This window comes from Larimichthys crocea, chromosome XI, assembly GCF_000972845.2.
Source record: "Larimichthys crocea isolate SSNF chromosome XI, L_crocea_2.0, whole genome shotgun sequence".
Classification (NCBI taxonomy): Eukaryota; Metazoa; Chordata; class Actinopteri; family Sciaenidae; genus Larimichthys; species Larimichthys crocea.
In genome coordinates, this window is record NC_040021.1 from 20,000,745 (window position 1) to 20,020,013 (window position 19,269).

The 19,269-nt window shown below is 44.9% G+C and overlaps 3 protein-coding genes across 7 annotated transcripts; 2 read left to right on the forward strand and 1 right to left on the reverse strand.

Annotated features, from left to right (window-relative positions):
* Positions 1-476: 476 nt before the first annotated feature.
* Positions 477-11,087, reverse strand: ntng2a (netrin g2a). Of its 2 annotated transcripts, XM_019278737.2 has the most exons (11): positions 10,787-11,087; positions 9,190-9,626; positions 8,030-8,288; positions 7,812-7,957; positions 7,426-7,664; positions 7,173-7,345; positions 7,037-7,060; positions 1,364-1,531; positions 1,132-1,275; positions 952-1,041; positions 477-879 (listed from the first exon to the last, which is right to left on the reverse strand). In XM_019278737.2, exons 2-11 carry the CDS (start codon positions 9,424-9,426, stop codon positions 752-754), a joined length of 1,608 nt encoding a protein of 535 aa, XP_019134282.1. In that variant the 5' UTR covers positions 9,427-9,626; positions 10,787-11,087; the 3' UTR covers positions 477-751. The 2 variants fall into 2 exon arrangements, with proteins under 2 accessions (XP_019134282.1, XP_027140181.1); XM_027284380.1 differs by lacking the exons at positions 477-879; positions 952-1,041; positions 1,132-1,275; positions 1,364-1,531 and adding exons at positions 4,419-4,586; positions 4,690-5,723.
* A 952-nt stretch (positions 11,088-12,039) lies between these two features.
* On the forward strand, positions 12,040-16,319 carry med27 (mediator complex subunit 27). Its single transcript, XM_019278735.2, has 8 exons — positions 12,040-12,292; positions 12,705-12,849; positions 14,223-14,353; positions 14,491-14,584; positions 14,674-14,781; positions 14,883-14,924; positions 15,000-15,077; positions 16,152-16,319. Exons 1-8 carry the CDS (start codon positions 12,090-12,092, stop codon positions 16,284-16,286), a joined length of 936 nt encoding a protein of 311 aa, XP_019134280.1. The 5' UTR covers positions 12,040-12,089; the 3' UTR covers positions 16,287-16,319.
* Positions 16,320-16,761: 442 nt separating this feature from the next.
* On the forward strand, positions 16,762-19,074 carry LOC113746910 (transcription factor SPEECHLESS-like). Of its 4 annotated transcripts, none has more exons than XM_027284407.1 (4): positions 16,762-16,926; positions 17,985-18,222; positions 18,349-18,499; positions 18,665-19,074. In XM_027284407.1, the coding sequence occupies exons 1-4, from the start codon at positions 16,797-16,799 to the stop codon at positions 18,722-18,724; spliced, it is 579 nt and encodes a 192-aa protein (XP_027140208.1). In that variant the 5' UTR covers positions 16,762-16,796; the 3' UTR covers positions 18,725-19,074. The 4 variants fall into 4 exon arrangements, with proteins under 4 accessions (XP_027140208.1, XP_027140207.1, XP_027140210.1 ...); XM_027284406.1 differs by having other exon boundaries at positions 16,775-16,926; positions 18,623-19,074; XM_027284409.1 differs by having other exon boundaries at positions 16,788-16,999; positions 18,623-19,074.
* The last annotated feature ends 195 nt before the right edge of the window (positions 19,075-19,269 follow it).

Consider the following 19,269-nt stretch of genomic DNA (forward strand, 5'->3'; position numbering starts at 1 on the left):
TCCTCTCCAGGTGAACCTCCACATTTTATTTAAACTTTATTATTTATTTATTTATTTATTTATTTATTTATTTATTTATTTATACTTTTTATGAACTCATTATTTTTAGATTCAATCACATGTTTGATCGTCACACAGAACCAAAACAGTCAAACATCATTATTTATTACAATAACATTACAATAACATTACAATAACATTATAATAACATTATGATAACATTATAATAACATGATAACATTATGATAACATTACAATAACATTATGATAACATTATGATAACATGATAACATTATAACATAATAACATTATAATAACATTATAATAACATTATGATAACATAATAACATTATAATAACATTATAATAACATTACAATAACATAATATCATCATGATAACATTATGATAACATTATAATAACATTATAATAACATTACAATAACATAATAACATCATGATAATACTCTTGTTGCATTTTAACCCTGATAACATGAAAAGTTTAAACACCGGCCACATCAATAACTTGTTTAATTAAACTGATCAATAACTAATCAATCAATAATAAAAAGGCATGAAGCACAGATACTTCCTGTTTACAAAATAAAAGTTTTTCATTGATTTGACAACAAACAGGAAGTGAGAATGAGAAGTCTTCCTGTCACGTCCAACATGAGGTCACTTCCTGTCTGGAAGAGTGTGATGTCATGTCCTGTCCCAACAAGAAACAGTTCCTCGGGTCAGTGGTCGTGGTCAGCAGAAGGTGGAGCTGATCAAGATGAGCGTCAGCAGGTAAAGGTGTGAGGTCAGAGAGGGGGCGGAGCCATCAGCATCCAGGCAACCGTTCTTCTTCAGACACACGCCCTTCTCACACAGCATACCTGCATACATGACATCATTAGACACCTCAGCTGTGACATCATGAGCGGTGACATCACCAGGTGTGCACTAACCTGTGAAGTTTTCTGGGCAATCACAGCGCTGGAAGTCGACACAGGTTCCTCCATTCTGACAAATCAAACGCTTGTCGTCGCACACATTCTCTGACAGAGATCGACCATTGATTATTGATTATTAATCATCATTAACATTCCTGAAACTTGAGGCGTGTACTGTACTGAAGCTTTTTGTACCTGTGCAGCTGGCTCCACCTCCTCTCCAGGTGTATCCAGGTAGACAGGAGTCACAGCGACGCCCTGAACCTCCAGGTTTACACTGACAGAGACCGGAGTCCAAACAGTGAGGAGAGACACTGCGCTCCAGATCACAGTCACACTCTGAGGACAGAGACAGCATCATCATCATCATCATCACCACCATCACCATGAATGTGTATGTGTGTACATGTGTGTGTGTGTTACTGACCCACACAGACGTTCTCGTCGTCCAGTGCCAGCGAGGCGTTTCTATAGTAACCGAGGCGACAGTACTGACAGTTCTGTCCTCGCGTGTTGTGTTTGCAGCTTACACACGTGACCACGTTGATGAAGTCGATGTAGCTGCAGCGGCTGGAGTGTCCGTTACACTCACAGTCTGACACAAACAGAGACACACAGTCAGAAAACTGGAGAGGCATGGTTGATAGAGAAGCTCCACCCACTGTGCATAACTCCACCCACATCACAGCATGAACACAAACAGACAGACAGGTGAGACAGGTGAGACAACATGAAGATGGCAGCAGACGAGAAGACATCATGAGTTTGTTTTTATCAACTACTAACCCTGACAGAGACACCTCACTAAAGGGAGGAGTCTGATGTACGAGGAGGAGGAGTCTGATTTACATGGGGAGGAGTCTGATGTACGAGGAGGAGGAGTCTGATGTGTGAGGAGGAGGAGGAGGAGTCTGATGTACGAGGAGGAGGAGTCTGATGTGTGAGGAGGAGGAGGAGGGGTCTGATGTACGAGGAGGAGGGGTCTGATGAACGAGGAGGAGGGGTCTGATGTGCGAGGAGGAGGAGGAGTCTGATGTGTGAGGAGGAGGAGTCTGATGTGTGAGGAGGAGGAGTCTGATGTACGAGGAGGAGGAGTCTGATGTACGAGGAGGAGGGGTCTGATGTACGAGGAGGAGGAGTCTGATGTGTGAGGAGGAGGGGTCTGATGTGTGAGGAGGAGGGGTCTGATGTACGAGGAGGAGTCTGATGTGCGAGGAGGAGGAGGAGTCTGATGTGTGAGTAGGAGGGGTCTGATGTATGAGGAGGAGGAGTCTGATGTGTGAGGAGGAGGAGTCTGATGTGTGAGGAGGAGGAGTCTGATGTGTGAGGAGGAGCTGATGTGTGAGGAGGAGGAGTCTGATGTATGAGGAGGAGGAGTGATGTATGAGGAGGAGGAGTCTGATGTATGAGGAGGAGGAGTCTGATGTGTGAGTAGGAGGGGTCTGATGTGTGAGGAGGAGGGGTCTGATGTGTGAGGAGGAGGAGTCTGATGTACGAGGAGGAGGGGTCTGATGTGCGAGGAGGAGGAGGAGTCTGATGTGCGAGGAGGAGGAGTCTGATGTATGAGGAGGAGTCTGATGTATGAGGAGGAGTCTGATGTGCGAGGAGGAGGACACTGATGTACGAGGAGGAGGAGTCTGATGTATGAGGAGGAGGAGGAGGAGTCTGATGTATGAGAAGGAGGGGTCTGATGTATGAGGAGGAGGAGTCTGATGTACGAGGAGGAGGGGTCTGATGTGTGAGGAGGAGGAGTCTGATGTGTGAGGAGGAGGAGTCTGATGTACGAGGAGGAGGAGTCTGATGTACGAGGAGGAGGAGACTGATTTATGAGGAGGAGGGGTCTGATGTGTGAGGAGGAGGAGTCTGATGTGTGAGGAGGAGGAGGAGTCTGATGTATGAGGAGGAGGAGGGGTCTGATGTATGAGGAGGAGGAGTCTGATGTATGAGGAGGAGGAGGAGGAGGAGTCTGATGTACGAGGAGAAGGAGACTGATTTACATGGGGAGGAGTCTGATGTACGTGGAGAAGGATGAGGAGGAGGAGTCTGATGTACGAGGAGGAGGAGTCTGATGTACGAGGAGGAGGAGACTGATTTACGACGAGGAGGGGTCTGATGTGTGAGGAGGAGGAGTCTGATGTGTGAGGAGGAGGAGGAGTCTGATGTGCGAGGAGGAGGAGACTGATGTACGAGGAGGAGGGGTCTGATGTGTGAGGAGGAGGAGTCTGATGTACGAGGAGGAGGGGTCTGATGTACGAGGAGGAGGAGACTGATTTACAAGGGGAGGGGTCTGTACAAGGGAGTCTAATGTACCAGGGGGAGGAGTCACTTAAAGGTGAGCTGGCTGTACAGGTGCAGGAGCCGGTGGTCAGAGGTGGTCTTACCCTGGAAGGTGACGTAGGTAATTTTGGACAGCTGACTGGACTTTGGTCCTCCTGGGATCAGAATCTTCTGGGTCACTTTGGACACAAAACAAGGTGTGTAACCACGGCAACAGGCAGGAAGCAGCAGAGGGAGGTGTACTACTGCTAAAACTACGAGGACTACTACATTTACTGCTGTTACTAACACGGCCAATAGGGGGCAGATCTGTTCCTCCGTCTACCTTTCTTCTCGTAGAATTTCTCTTCTTTCTCCTTTCCTCCTCCCTCTTTAGTTTCCTCTCTTGTTTCCTCTTTCGTTTCTTCTTTAGTTTCCTCTTTCCTTTCTTCTTTAGTTTCCTCTTTCCTTTCTTCTTTAGTTTCCTCTTTCCCGTCATCCTTCCTTTCCTCTTTAGTTTCCCGTTTGGGCTCAGTGACTGTTTGGACAACAGACAAAAAATATTTTAATTTGCATGAAAACTATGAATGAATGACAGAGTTGTGTTGTTGTTTTTGTTGTCTTTTTGTGAGACACACCTGGACATTCAGTGTCTTTATAAAACATTGATACCTGCTCCACGTCAGGTTAAAGCACTGAGAGTAACTTGGACCTTTTTTTGACGGAATTTGACTGAATGATGTCAGAATATGCAGACGATGATATATTGTGCACTACATTATAAATTGACCAGTTGGGGCCTCGGTCTGTACCTTTCTCCTCGTTTTGATCTCCTGTCTTCTCTTGTTGAAACTTTTGGTCAGACTCTGACCTTCTTGCTGAATCCTCTCCAGATGACTTTCCCTCCATCTGAGCTGCTGAAGGATCTGAAACATCGACTTCTTGTGGAGGGCTTGGACTTCTGTTTGGGCCGTCTGGTTCAGGTGAATCTGGACTAGTTAATTCGAGTCCTGTCTCCTCTATATCTAGCTCTGCCAAGAAGGACCAGTCCAAGTCATCAGATTCAAGGTCTTCATCTGGAATGTTCCCAAGATCACCCACAGACTCTGGTCCAGAATCTGCTTCAGGTTTAACTAAATTTGGATCAACCAGAAAAGGGAAGGTGAAGTCCACAGGAGCCAAATCATCAGCAGGGTCAGACCGATCTAAGGTGGTGAAGCTTGGGTCGAGGCCAGCATCAACTCCTCCTTCTTCAGAAGAAGACAACACAGACTCTACAGAAGCACCACGAGGAGATTCTTCAGGAGGTGCTACATCAGGAGAAAATACATCTATCAGAGTGTCTGAAGGAGGGCTCCAGGGCTCTTCTGGAGGAACATCTGGAGAAGGTACATCTGGAAAAGGTTCATCAGTCAATGGTAAATCAGGAGGAACGTCATCAGGAGGGGGAACTTCAAGGAGAAGTACATCAGGTGCGGGTATATCAGGAGGACGTACATCAGGAGGAGGTTCATCAGGAAGAGGTACTTCCAGAGGTTCATCAGGGGGTGGTACGTCAGGAGGTGGTACATTCATCAGCATCTCTGGAGGAACATCAGGAGAAGTTGTGTCAGTTCCTGCTGTAAATGAAGAATCTCCAGCTTGATAGGTTGGGGTTGACCCAGTGGATCCAGAAGGAGCCCCATCACTGTCCGGGGTTATTTCTGGAATGGTTGCAATTGTTGGTTCTCCAGTTGATGTCGCAGTACCATCAGCAGGTAGGGTAGTACCGGTGATCAGGTTGGTAGTACCAGTCCCAGAGAAGGTGGAGTCTGTGCTGTCAGGTGAGGAGGTGGAGTCAAAGGGTGGAGTCACTGAGTCATAAGTAGACACTTCAGGGTCAGTGAGGCTAATAGTGGTGCTGGGACTGGTAAAGTCTGGTACTGTGGAGACTGGTTTGTACAGAGTGTCCCCAGTCACCAGAGCTGGGCTGCTGGATGGAGCCATATCCACTGTAGGTCCTACTGTTCTGCTAAAGTCTGGAAACACATCAACAGTCCTAACAGTACTACTGACAGTAGTGAAAACTGTAGTACCAGGGTCAACTGTTGCAGTAGTAGAGTCTAAAGCAGCCTTAGCAAAGTCACCAGTATCACCAGTACTAATAAAGTACATTGTAGAACTGGTGTCAGTTAGGGTAGTACTGATCATAAGATCATATTCAGTCATAGTATGACTACTCTCTGCAGTACTAATACTCCAGGTGTCAGCAGTAGTTGAAGTACTTGTTGGACTCACTGTGCTGGTAGGAGCTGCATCAGAAGTAACTGTGTACATAAACATAGTTGTAGTACTGTCGGTATTAGGAGTAGTGTCAGTAGGATCAGCACTAGTAGTTACTGTATTGTCAGTCCTTATGATAGCCTCGGTAGTAGCTGGAGTCGTGGTAGTAGTAGTACTGACAGTAGTCGTAGTAGTTGTAGTAGTAATGTCAGTCACTCCATCTGATGAGGCAGGTCTGTCAGGTGCTGCTGGTTTAGAGTCACCGGACGCTGTCAGAGAAGAAGAGTTAGGTCTCTTTAGTGAAGCTCAGTTTGATCTCTACAGATCCTGACTGACCACTGCAGAACCTTCAACACCGGGAACTTTAAAGCACTTTAACCACAGAAATACCACCAACAACAAGACTGGAGACTCCAAAATAAATGACGTATCTGAAACAGACAGTTTCCCTCACCACAGATTCCTGAACCTCCAGAACCCTCCAAAAACCCTGATCTGGGACTGAACCTCCTGAAACTAATCCTGCACCTGAGAATAGACGGTCATTATTTACAATAGAGACAGCAGATGAATGAGTACCTGGACCTCCAGAGTCTGAAGAATCTACAGCCTCTAGAGGGTTTCTAGTGAGACCAACAGGATAAGGTTCATTGTGGAGTTTTTTTAGGCCTGATGTGTACCTGTACACCAGACCTTGATATGCCCTCTCTGTCTGTCAGGTGTCTGCCCAGATCTAATCCGGCCCGATCAAACTTCTTGTTGGAGATCTACAGTTATTCTGGAGTCGACCAGACCAGGGACATAAACCAACCAATCAGAAGGTAGTATTGATGTGGCGACACCCGGTTTGGTTCTGCAGAGACCTTTACTGGACTCTCATGTCTCTGTGATTGAATCCACACATTCACTCTTTCAGGTGTTCACGTCTGGTTCAGATCCAGTTTCAGGTGAACTTTGGTGAGTCTGAGAGCTGAATATGAACATTTAGAGACTCTGAGTCCAAGATTGAGAAGATCATGTGGATTCAGCCACTGACACAGACCACAACGTTCTACTGTTCTACTGTTCTACTGGTCTCTACTGTTCTCTATTGTTCTTCTACGGTTCTCTATTGTTCTTGTACTGTTCTACTGGTTCTGTTGTTTTTTGGATCACTGTTGCATCTTGTAGGATCAGAGGAAGAACCTGTCCTGACAGTTGAACGTGTTGTCTGATGAAACGTCTGGTCACCATGACAGCATAAAGAGTGACTCTTATTGGCCTATCTGGTTCGAAACAATTTGGATTTCACTTTAAAATATCCCATGATGCAACACTGACCGGACAGAGGTGAGCAGACAGACAGGTATACGTGTAACCAGACAGACAGGTAAACAGGTGAGCTGACAGACAGGTAGACATGTGATCAGACAGACAGGTAAACTGGTGAGCAGACAGACAGGTAGACGTGTAAGCAGACAGACAGGTAAACAGGTGAGCAGACAGACAGGTAAACAGGTGAGCAGACAGACAGGTAGACGTGTAAGCAGACAGACAGGTAAACAGGTGAGCAGACAGACAGGTAAACAGGTGATCTACTTACTAGTTGTTGTTTCTGCCCCTGCACCTAAAAAAAAAAGAAACTTCCTGTGATTCAACTTCAATGTTAGTATCCAAGGGGACGTGTGTGTGTGTGTGTGTGTGTGTGTGTGTGTGTGTGTGTGTGTTCAGGTGCGTACACATATTGGCGGTGCCTCTGGGGAACGGCAGGTAGGATCCTGGTCTCCAGCTACTGGATTTGAACCCTTGGCTGCAGCTCTGACAGTCCTGTCCACTTGTGTTGTGATCGCATTCACACTGCAGCGTCGCGTCACGTAACACACACTGAGACGCATGCAGGTGACACTTACACCTGCAGGACACACACAGTAGCAGGTGTAGCTGGTTGGTAGCACGTGTAGCTGGTTGTTAGCGGGTGTAGCTGGTTGTTACCTGGCAGGTACGTCGATGTTGGAAATAGCGTAGAAGTACTTCAGCAGGTTGTCTCTCTGGACGTAGGTCCCTCCCAGTGCCGGGCGAAGCAGTCGCAGGCGGAGGTTGGTGAAGGTGAAGAAGTCTCTCAGACCCTTCATGGTCTCCATCCGGGTGTACAGGGCGTCCATGTTGATCAACTTTGGACCTGCAAACACTCCAAAGCGAGCACGCACCTCGAACACCACAATCTTCTCTTCCTATTGGCCAAACACTGATTGTCAGTTGGCATGCTTCTCATTCATTGGTCAGGTGAAATACACTGCTCTTTGATGATTGGTCATCAGACTAATGAGTTCAAACCTGTATCTTTCACACTATGACCAGGTTCAGTTGGAGTTACCCACCTTTGCCCCGACCCAGCGAGAGTACTGCTCAGTACAGATGACCCGGGTCAAGTTACTTGGCGCTAAATCAGAGACCCATTTTGGAGACATCCCAAACGCCTCCAGACAGTCATCAGCGTAGTACTGATACGGCTGCCATGTGACACCTGAAGTACAAGTACTGATTAATGGCCGTTAATGACACTCTAAACAGTTTCAGCCTCTCACTGACCAATCACCTTTATCCAGAGATTTCTCCAGCACCATGCTGGTTGGTCGGCCGTACTCAAAGGTGATGATGATGTCATCAACCACCTCCAGACTCTTGTTCCAGGACAGAGTGATGTTGGCCAATAGGGGCTCAGGATACCTGGACCATGTGACTGTCTGCCAGTAGGTGATGAGCCCTCCCCTTTCTCGGTCTCCCATCAGCTGAGGAGGGTGAGACAGGTCGGGGCTGGAGGCGTCGCACTCATCGCTGCACAGATATGGGTTCTCCTGCAGAACCACAAACAAACAAACAGAACCATTGTTGAGGTGATGAGGACATTCTACCAGCAGGGAGCATCGCTGAAAGGCTGTGACTCTGAATGTGTTTAAAGACCATGTTGGACCCATTCAGAACACATTCAGGCCCGGAAAGTCCAATTCAGTTTGGATCTATCCATTATCATCATATTTATGTTGTTTATGGTTCATTATCATCATGGGACCTCGCATATGAACAGTGTTGGTTGAGGGTGTACATGTAGTAAATTCTCTGTTTTACAGACACCTGAACGCAACATGAATTAATTAAAATGTGTGTGTTTCAGCCTGTGTGTGTGTGTGTGTCCCACTAACGTGTGTGCAGTGATGGATTAACACGTGTTAATCTGCTCAGAGTGTGTTGGGGGTTCATCCTTTGACTTCAGCTGCTGCTGCCAACTGTCATGAACAGATTAACAGATCTACACCTGAAGATTAAATGGGCCAACACTAACGAGCTGGAGCTAATTAAACAGAGGGTGACAGCAGGTGAGTCAAAGAAGGGTTAAAACTCACCTTCATCATCATCATCATTTCATTTGTTACATTTATCAATAATTCACACAGACCTCAGTTTCCCAAAGGAACAATTAGACAGACAGCAGGAAGAGTGTGTGTGTGTGTGTGTGTGTGTGTGTGTGTGTGTGCCCCTCATGAGATCACATGGTAAATGTGAGGGGTCATGAGATGATTGACAGGTGAGTAACACTGATTATCTGAACAATTACATCATCAGAGTGTTGCATTATGGGTCGACTGTAGTCAAATGTTGACATGATGTGACCCTGATGACTTTACACTAAACCAGGTGTTTGTTCAGGTGTGTATTCAGGTGTGTTTTCAGGCGTGTGTTCAGGTGTGTGTAACTGACCAGTGTGCAGAACCTCTCAGGTGGGTTTCCACAGGTGATGCCGGGCGGGTCGACTCTAATCTGCATCACTTCCTTCATGTTGGCAGGTGGAGGCTGACAGGCGTAGAACTCCCACCCTGGTCCGCCCTCTGAGCTGCGCAGAGACCGACACACGTCAAACTGACTGCCGGTCTGACACCTGCAGGGCGCCAGCAGGAGGACCAGGAGGGGGAGGAGCCGGGCGATGAGGTGAGACATGGTGGACCGACAGTCAGACAGACAGGAAGTTCATCAGGAGGTCACGTCTCAAAGTCACCTCCCACATTTTGAATTCACAAGTTCAGTTCAACTGAACCTTCCTCTGATGGGTGGTTGTCATGGTAACCTGCTGGTTATCTTGTGATTGTCATGGTAACAAGGCGATAAGGCAAACTGAAGATGCTCCGCCCACCACAAGTCTGCAAAGAAAACAACAAAGTTGTGACTGTGACTGACTGTCACAGATAAAAACCTGATTGGATTCAGTGGCTATCAGACGCAATCAGTCATATTCAGTCTGATTCTGTCACAATCAGTCATATTCAGTCTGATTCCATCACAATCAGTCATATTCAGTCTGATTCCGTCACAATCAGTCATATTCAGTCTGATTCCATCACAGTCAGTTGCATTCAGTCGCAATCAGAAACAATCAGTCACGTTCAGTCGGTTTTATTCGGATTCAGTCACAATCAGTTGTATGCGGTCGTATTCAGTCGCAGTCAGTCAAATTAAGTCGGATTCAGTTGTATTCAGTCTGATTCCATCGTAATCAGTTGCATTCAGTCGCAATCAGTCGGATTTAGTAGGATTCAGTCACAATCAGTCATATACGGTTGTATTCAGTCGCAATCAGCCGTAAATAGTTGCAATCAGTCATAATCAGTAGCATTCAGTGGCAGTCAGTGGTATTCAGTCTGATTCCATCACAGTCAGTCACAATCAGTCATATACGGTCGTATTCAGTCAGATTCAGACTCTCCCTCTCCCTCTCTCTCTCTTTCTGCCTGTCTGTCTGTCTCTCTCTCTCTGCCTGTCTGTCTGTTTGTTTGTGTCTGACCTCACAGCTGATTAAACTGAGACTCAGAGACCTCCATGTTTCTTCTTCTTTATTAAAATGTTTCTTCTTCGTGGATTTGAACTGTACCGTCTGTCTGTCTCCCTCTGTCTGCCTGTCTGTCTCTCGCTCTGCCTGTCTATCTGTCTGTCTGTCTGTATCTCTCTCTGCCTGTCTGCCTGTCTGTCTGTTTGTTTGTGTCTGACCTCACAGCTGATTAAACTGAGACTCAGAGACCTCCATGTTTCTTCTTTGTGGGTTTGTTTAATATTTATATTTGTATATATTAATAGAATAAGCTGCTGTGTACTCTGTTACACTGAGGTCCAGTATATTAGGAAGCTCTGAAGCATCACTTGACTATTGATTATTGCTCTGTGTTCAAACTGAACTTTATTTAAAATGAGGCCACTCCAGTAATCTGTTACACTGAGAGTAATCTAGTACACTCAATCTATTACAAATCCTATATTTTAAATAGCTGTCTGTCTGTCTGCCTGTCTCTCCCATTGTGTTACTTACCTGTTGGTAATGTTTCCTGTCGCTCTCTCCACCTGTCTGTCTGTCTCCAGGTTGGCTCTTGATAATCTGCTTAAAGAGGCGACAAAATGTTGAACTCGTCTTTCTCCTCTGTCCGTCTTCTTCTTCTTCTGTCTTTTCTTCTGTTTCTTCTTCTTTGTCTCTGATAATCTCCTCTGATATCCTGCTCTGTCCTCCTTCCTCCCCCTCTTCTTCTTCTTCTTCTTCTTCTTCTTCTTCTTCTTCTTCTTCACTCTCCTTTAGATAAACCTCTGAGCCCAACACCCTTTGTCAATGTTAACTCCATCCAGAGAGAGAGAGAGAGAGAGAGAGAGAGAGACAGAGAGAGAGACAGAGAGAGCTCTCTCTCTCTGTCTCTCTCTCTCTCTCTCTCTCTCTCTCTCTCACACACACACATACTGTACATATACTGTATGTGTGTGAGAGAGAGAGAGAGAGAGCTCTCTCTCTCTGTCTCTCTCCATGTTAACTCTCTCTCTCTCTCTGTCTCTCTCTCTCTCTCTCTCTCTCTCTCACACACACATACAGTATATGTACAGTATGTACTTGATCTTGCATTTGATTTTACAGAGACTGGAACATCAAACTGGCATCAAAGGAACCGCCCTAAGCTGGTTTAAGTCGTATTTCTTAGATCGATCTCAGTTTGTTCACGTCAGTGATGAATCCTCCATGCAGACCAAAGTTTGTCATGGAGTCCCACAAGGTTCTTTATATGTAGCTTGATCTGCTAATTCTAACATGTGGACACTGTGTTATGAGTTCATTCTAATGTATGTTTCATTTCCTTCAGGATCAATAAAGTGTCTGTCTGTCTGTCTGTCTGTCTGTCTGTCTGTCTGTCTGCCTAGTGTTGACAGAGTCAGGTGTGTTCAGACAGACAGGCATTCAGACAGACAGGTATTCAGACAGACAGGTGTGTTCAGACAGACAGGTTGTTCAGACAGACAGGTTGTTCAGACAGACAGGTATTCAGACAGACAGGTTGTTCAGACAGACAGGTTGTTCAGACAGGCAGGTTGTTCAGTCAGACAGGTTGTTCAGACAGACAGGTTGTTCAGACAGACAGACAGGTTGTTCAGTCAGACAGGTTGTTCAGACAGACAGGTTGTTCAGACAGACAGACAGGTTGTTCAGACAGACAGGTTGTTCAGAGAACAACATTCTCTAAAAACTACAACGGGCCTACAAACAGGAAATACAGTTCCACTACTTCCTGTTTACGTTTGAGCGCTTCCGGTCTCCGGGCCGTGTGACGTCAGACGCGCTCCGGCACAGAGACAACATGGCGGACGTGGTGACGGTCGGCGTGAACCTGGACGCTTTCTCTCACGCGATCAGCGGCATCCAGGCGCTGCGCTCCAGCGTCAGCCGCGTGTTCGAGTCCCTGAAGGACGGCATGAAGAACCGGGAGACCCTGGAGGGCCGAGAGAAGCAGTTCATAGCCGAGTTCCAGGACAACCTGCAGGCGGTCAACAGAGACCTGAAGTGAGACACATGACGCTGCACGGCACGGCCCGGACACCCGGGTTAAAGAGCCGGGTTAAAGAGCCGGTGACCCGGGATAAAGAGCCGGGTTAAAGAGCCGGTGACCCGGGTTAAAGGGCCGGTGACCCGGGTTAAAGAGCCGGGTTAAAGAGCCGGTGACCCGGGTTAAAGAGCCGGTCCTGCAGACAGAGTTCAGATCAGGCTGATCAGTGTGCAGAGCTTCAGAGCTGCGTTTGTTTGTTTACCTGCCAGGTGTTACTAACAAGAGACACACTGTCTGTCTCTCACCTGTCTGTCTGTCTCTCACCTGTCTTTCTGTCTGTCTGTCTCTCACCTGTCTGTCTCTCACCTGTCTTTCTGTCTGTCTGTCTCTCACCTGTCTTTCTGTCTGTGTCTCTCACCTGTCTGTCAGTGAGCTGGAGCGTCTCAGCGGGCTGGTTGGTCGTCCCTCAGAGTCTCATCCTCTTCATAACAGCGGTCTGCTCAGTCTGGATCCAGTCCAGGACAAAACCCCGCTCTACTCCCAGCTGCTGCAGGCCTACAAGTGGTCCAACAAGGTAACACGCTAACAACATGTTAACAACATGTTGTTAACAACACGTTAACAACCCGCTAACAACCCGCTAACAACCCGCTAACAACCCGCTAACAACCCGTTAACAACACGATAACAACACATTAACAACACGATAACAACACGATAACAACACGTTAACAACACGATAACAACACGTTAACAACACATTAACAACACGTTAACAACACATTAACAACACGTTAACAACACGTTAACAACACGTTAACAACCCGCTAACAACCCGCTAACAACCCGCTAACAACCCGTTAACAACACGATAACAACACATTAACAACACGATAACAACATGTTAACAACATGTTGTTAACAACACGTTAACAACCCGCTAACAACCCGCTAACAACCCGTTAACAACCCGTTAACAACACATTAACAACACGATAACACGTTAACAACACGTTAACAACACGATAACAACATGTTAACAACATGTTGTTAACAACGCGATAACAAAACGTTAACAACCCGCTAACAACCCGTTAACAACACGTTAACAACACGATAACAACACGATAACAACACGTTAACAACCCGTTAACAACACGATAACAACACATTAACAACACGTTAACAACACGATAACAACATGTTAACAACATGTTGTTAACAACACGCTAACAACCCGCTAACAACCCGTTAACAACCCGTTAACAACACGATAACAACACGATAACAACACGATAACAACACGCTAACAACACGTTAACAACACGTTAACAACACGATAACAATACGTTAACAACACGATAACAACACGTTAACAACACGATAACAACACATTAACAACGCGATAACAACACGTTAACAACACGTTAACAACACGTTAACAACACGATAACAACACGTTAACAACACACTATTAACACGTTAACAACACGTTAACAACACGTTAACAACACACTATTAACACGTTAACAACCCGCTAACAACACGTTAACAACCCGCTAACAACACACTATTAACACGTTAACAACACGATAACAACACGTTAACAACACACTATTAACAGTTAACAACATGTTAACAACACGATAACAACACGTTAACAACACGTTAACAACACGCTATTAACACGTTAACAACACGTTAACAACACGCTAACAACACGTTAACAACACACTATTAACACGTTAACAGCATGCTAACAACACGCTATTAACACGCTAACAACACGCTAACAACGCGCTGTTAACAACACGCTATTAACATGCTAACAACATGCTAACAACACGCTAACAACATACTAACATGTTAACGTTTATGTCTGTTGATTTGAAGTCACAGTAAATGTTTGTGTGTACTTTGTGTGTAATGTTGTGTACTTGTGTGTAGTTGCAGTACCACGCAGGATTGGCCTCCAGTTTGTTGAATCAACAGTCACTCAAACGATCGGCCAATCAGATGGGAGCTTCAGCCAAGAGACGACCCAAAGTACAACCCAGTACCCTGGTACTTCCTCCTCAGTGAGTACTGCAATAATACACACTGTACTGTGATCTGGACCAGAACAAAGAACACAATAGATCTGTTTTTCATTTGGACCAGGTGAACTGAACTCCAGGTGTAAAGTACTGTAATACTCTGTGTACTCTGTGTACAGGTATGTGGATGATGTCATCTCTCGGATCGGCAGGATGTTTCCTGATATGACCATCGAGCTGTTCAGACCCAATGGGACGTCTGCGGTACTGCTGGTAAATACACATGACAACACCTATATAGGTGTTCATACAGACAGGTACAGGTGTGTGTGCCCGGTGTCTCACCTGTCTCTCTCTCTCAGGTGACTCTGGGGAAAGTGTTGAAGGCAATTGTCGTGATGCGTTCACTGTTCATCGACAGAACCGTCGTTCGAGGATTCAGCGAAAATGTTTACAACGAGGATGGAAAGGTGAGACATCACCGACAGGTAACACCTCATACCTGTCTGCCTGTCTACCTGTCTGCCTGTCTGTCTCCATGCTAACCTGTTTGTCTGTCTCTCCTCCTCAGCTGGACATCTGGACCAAGTCTCAGTACCAGGTGTTCCAGAAGGTAAGACTCACCTGTCCTCACCTGAACATAGCTGATCTGAGTATGCAGGGCTCTGATTGGTTGTGTTGTTGCTAGGTAACAGACCACGCCACCACCGCCCTGCTGCACTACCAGCTGCCCCAGATGCCTGATGTGGTGGTCCGGTCCTTCATGGTGAGTCTGTCTGTCTGTCACCTGTCTGTCTGTACACCTGTCTGTCTGTATACCTGTCTGTGTCTCCACCTGTCTCCACCTGTATGTCTGTATACCTGTCTGTCTGTCTCCACCTATATGTCTGTATACCTGTGTGACGGAGCAGCGCCGTCACTGACTGCGGCCAGCGCACACACAGGCAGCGCACACACACAGACACACACACAAACACAACCAGCACATCTTCCCCGTTCCCTTCTGCTCCGCGCTAAACAGAACATAACAAAACACACATCCCTCTTCCCCTCACCGGACAAAAGCACAGCCAAGGGTGCACACTTGGCTGTGCTAATTCAATGTATTCATACACACACAGATGAGAACTTACGGGGTATGTGGAAATACGCCCGCCACCACTTACCTGTCCGCTTCCGGCGGAGAAACAGGTCGTACGCATCACCGTCATTATAAAGGAGGATGACGTGCGTAATTGTGATGCAGAGAACTATGTGTTTTTAATAATGTTGATGTTATCTGAGTACCCGGCAGTCTTCTATGGAAGACAAACAGTGAACATACGGATATAATTTTTATACAATTATTGTCATTATCACTGCATAGGAAATGGCCGTCATAATGGAGAAAAGATGTTTATGTTGGTTTTTAGAAAGGTAGTAGTCCGAGTGGGAGGGGCTACCACTATAAAAGGGGCTGCCTGGGCCCAATCGGAGAGTGTGTGGTTGGTTGCAAAGGAGGTAGCAATGGTTGATTTGTTGTTTGCGAGCTGAGTTATTGAAGAACTCGTTTTTCTTGTTTTCTTGTTTGGTTTCCTTTCTTTTGTTGTTTTCTGAACTTGTATATAGAACATTTTTGGTTCATTCGCTTTATTTTTTTTGGTTTGTACATATTTGGCACTGTACATATTGCACCTGGTGAGGTGGAGAATAAACACCCAAAACATCACCTTCCGACTTAGCCTGGATTTTTGGAACAAAAGAACGAGGTTAGCAGAAGAACCCCGCAACAACCTGTCTGTCTGTACACCTGTCTGTGTCTCCACCTGTCTGTCTGACTCACCTGTCTGTCTCTCTGCAGACCTGGTTGCGGAGCTACATTAAACTCTTCCAGTCTTCATGTCAGCGATGTGGTCGTTTCCTGCAGGACGGACTTCCTCCAACATGGAGGGACTTTAGGACCCTGGAGGCGTTTCACGACACCTGTCGCATGTAAACACTTCCTGTTTATTTTTGTTTATTTTTGTTTGTATTTTGTGTAAAAAAGTTTGAATAAAGTTTGATGTCTTTTTTTACAGTTTGTTTCATTCGTGAAGTTTGTTTGTGAATAAATGTGATGATCTGATTGGTCTGCACTGACCTCAACCTCGTTAACCTTGTTAATGTCACTCAGGTATTTCTCTGCAGGTAAAAATAAATAATTCAAACTCATTAATTTTACTACACTACCCATGAGTCTCAGCTGCTGTAAAGAATGAATTAATCTGTTTGTTGAAATGCACCATGGGAGTCGTAGTACAATCAGGTATCAGTAAATTTAAAGGGCCGGTTCAAACAGGAAGCAGAAACATTTCATGAGTTTTTAATGAAGCTCGTCACGTTCAGTGAAATTATCATACAAATGAAACAAACTTTATTATGATGAACGTAGCCTGACGACCTTTGACCTTTAACAGAGCCGACCTGCTCGCATGTGATTGGACAGTTGAGAGTTTGATTTGAAATAATGAACAGAGCGACCCTGAATGCCCCGCTGACATTTCATCTGAAGGAGAGTTCATCACGACACATTTACTGCCTCATATTTACTGTCAGACATCACTGCATCACTGGACCAGAACCAGAACCTGGACCTGGTAAAGTCTGGGTCTCATTAAAAACTCGCCTGTCTCAGAGAAACATTTGTCTTTCTGGACTCAAACACACCAGGTGAAAACACTTCATGTGATCAGGAAGTGTTTCCACCTGGAGGACAGGTGAGACATCTTTTAATGTTTAATCCTTTGTTTGATTCTTTCTTTCTTTTTTGTATTGTTTGTTTGTTTCTTTCTTTGTTTGTATTGTTTGTTTGTTTTGTTTGTTTCTTTGTTTTGTTTGTTTGTATTGTTTGTTTGTTTCGTTTGTTTCTTTGTTTTGTTTGTTTGTATTGTTTGTTTCTTTCTTTGTTTTGTTTGTTTGTATTGTTTGTTTGTTTGTTTCTTTGTTTTGTTTGTTTCTTTGTTTCTTTCTTTGTATTGTTTCTTTCTTTGTATTGTTTGTTTTGTTTCTTTCTTTGTTTGTTTCTTTCTTTGTATTGTTTGTTTGTTTGTTTCTTTGTATTGTTTGTTTGTTTGTTTGTTTGTTTCTTTCTTTGTATTGTTTGTTTTGTTTGTTTCTTTCTTTGTATTGTTTGTTTTGTTTGTTTGTTTCTTTCTTTGTTTTGTTTGTTTCTTTCTTTGTATTGTTTGTTTTGTTTGTTTGTTTCTTTCTTTGTTTCTTTCTTTGTATTGTTTGTTTTGTTTTTTTGTATTGTTTGTTTTGTTTGTTTGTTTCTTTGTTTTGTTTGTTTGTTTGTTTCTTTCTTTGTATTGTTTCTTTCTTTGTATTGTTTGTTTTGTTTCTTTGTTTGTTTCTTTCTTTCTTTGTATTGTTTCTTTGTTTGTTTCTTTGTATTGTTTGTTTGTTTGTTTGTTTGTTTTGTTTGTTTCTTTCTTTGTATTGTTTGTTTTGTTTGTTTCTTTCTTTGTATTGTTTGTTTTGTTTGTTTGTTTCTTTCTTTGTTTTGTTTGTTTGTTTCTTTGTATTGTTTGTTTGTTTTGTTTGTTTCTTTCTTTGTTTCTTTCTTTGTATTGTTTGTTTTGTTTTTTTGTATTGTTTGTTTTGTTTGTTTGTTTCTTTGTTTCTTTTCTTCCTTCCTTACATCACTCTGTCACAGGAGCCGATGTGGACCCTGCAGAAGAAACAGGAAGTGAGGAAGCAGACAGGATGGAGCATCACTTCAATTCTGGTCCTGTTGGAGACCAAATCCTGTCCACCATTGACTCTGACGCTCTGCTGACTGCTGCCTCACCTGAGGAGGAGCAGCAGGAGGAGGAGGAGGAGCAGGAGGAGGAGGATGGTGATAAAGGTGTGATGAAGACGAGCAGCTGTGTTCTTCTGGAGCGACGACGCAGGTATGACATTATCTACTGGACTTTTATTGTGAAGGTGAACTTCCTGTGTTCAGCATTTGATGTGAGAAGAAGCCCCTCCCTCTCCTGTTGAGGTCATCACTGTGGTCATGATGTCATCTCTAACAGGAAACGCATCACTCAGAGCTGCAGCACGTTGCGACAGCTCGTACCCACAATCCACGGCGTTCACGTTGACATGGTAACCGTGCTGGAGACGACGGTGGCTTTCCTAAAGACGGTCCAGGAAGTAGTCCAGGCCGAAGACCCAAAACTACAGGTACGAAACCAGGAAGTAGTCCCAGCCCAACATACAGGCACGACAGCAGGTCATGTTAACTCCTGTGTGTGTGTGTGAGTCTTTAAATGTTCACTCCTCTGTTACACCTGATGATGACATCAGCTGTGTCCTCCTGCTGAGACTGTTGCTGATTGGCTGCTGCAGAGTCAGGAGAGCAGGGAGTCTGGGCACAAGATGGCCGCTAAGAAGGAGCTGACCAGGTGAGCTCACCTGAAGAGACGTCAGGCACATCAGGGTTGAAGTGCTTCCTTCAGGACCCGAGACGTCCAGAAGACAACGAACCAGAGACGAGCAGACAGACAGCTGTCTGTCAGCTTTAAATGACTTCCTGTCTTTCTTTCGGCAGCTTCCTGTTTGTTTCTAACATCATCATGCTGGTCGCCGTGGTAACTAGACCAGTCCAGGGTCCAGTCATGACACTGGTTCTCTAACATTAATGGTACTGACAGCAGGAACGGGTTCTGACTGTCAAAGTTCAGTTTGGAGTTTGAGTCTTTTATTTTGAAGGAACTGATTTCTGTTTGTAAACATAACAAAATAAAAGTTTAAATCAACATGATTCTTTTATTTTGTTATTCTTTGTATTTCCTGTTCTGACAAAAATCAGCTGTTTCAGTAAAAACCTGGATGTAGTCTCTGAGACGTCCTCGCAGACTGTCTAAAACCTGGACGTAGTCTCTGAGACGTCCCTGCAGACTGACTAAAACCTGTTTATTTTATTTTATTTTACAAACCGGAAGCGTTTTTAT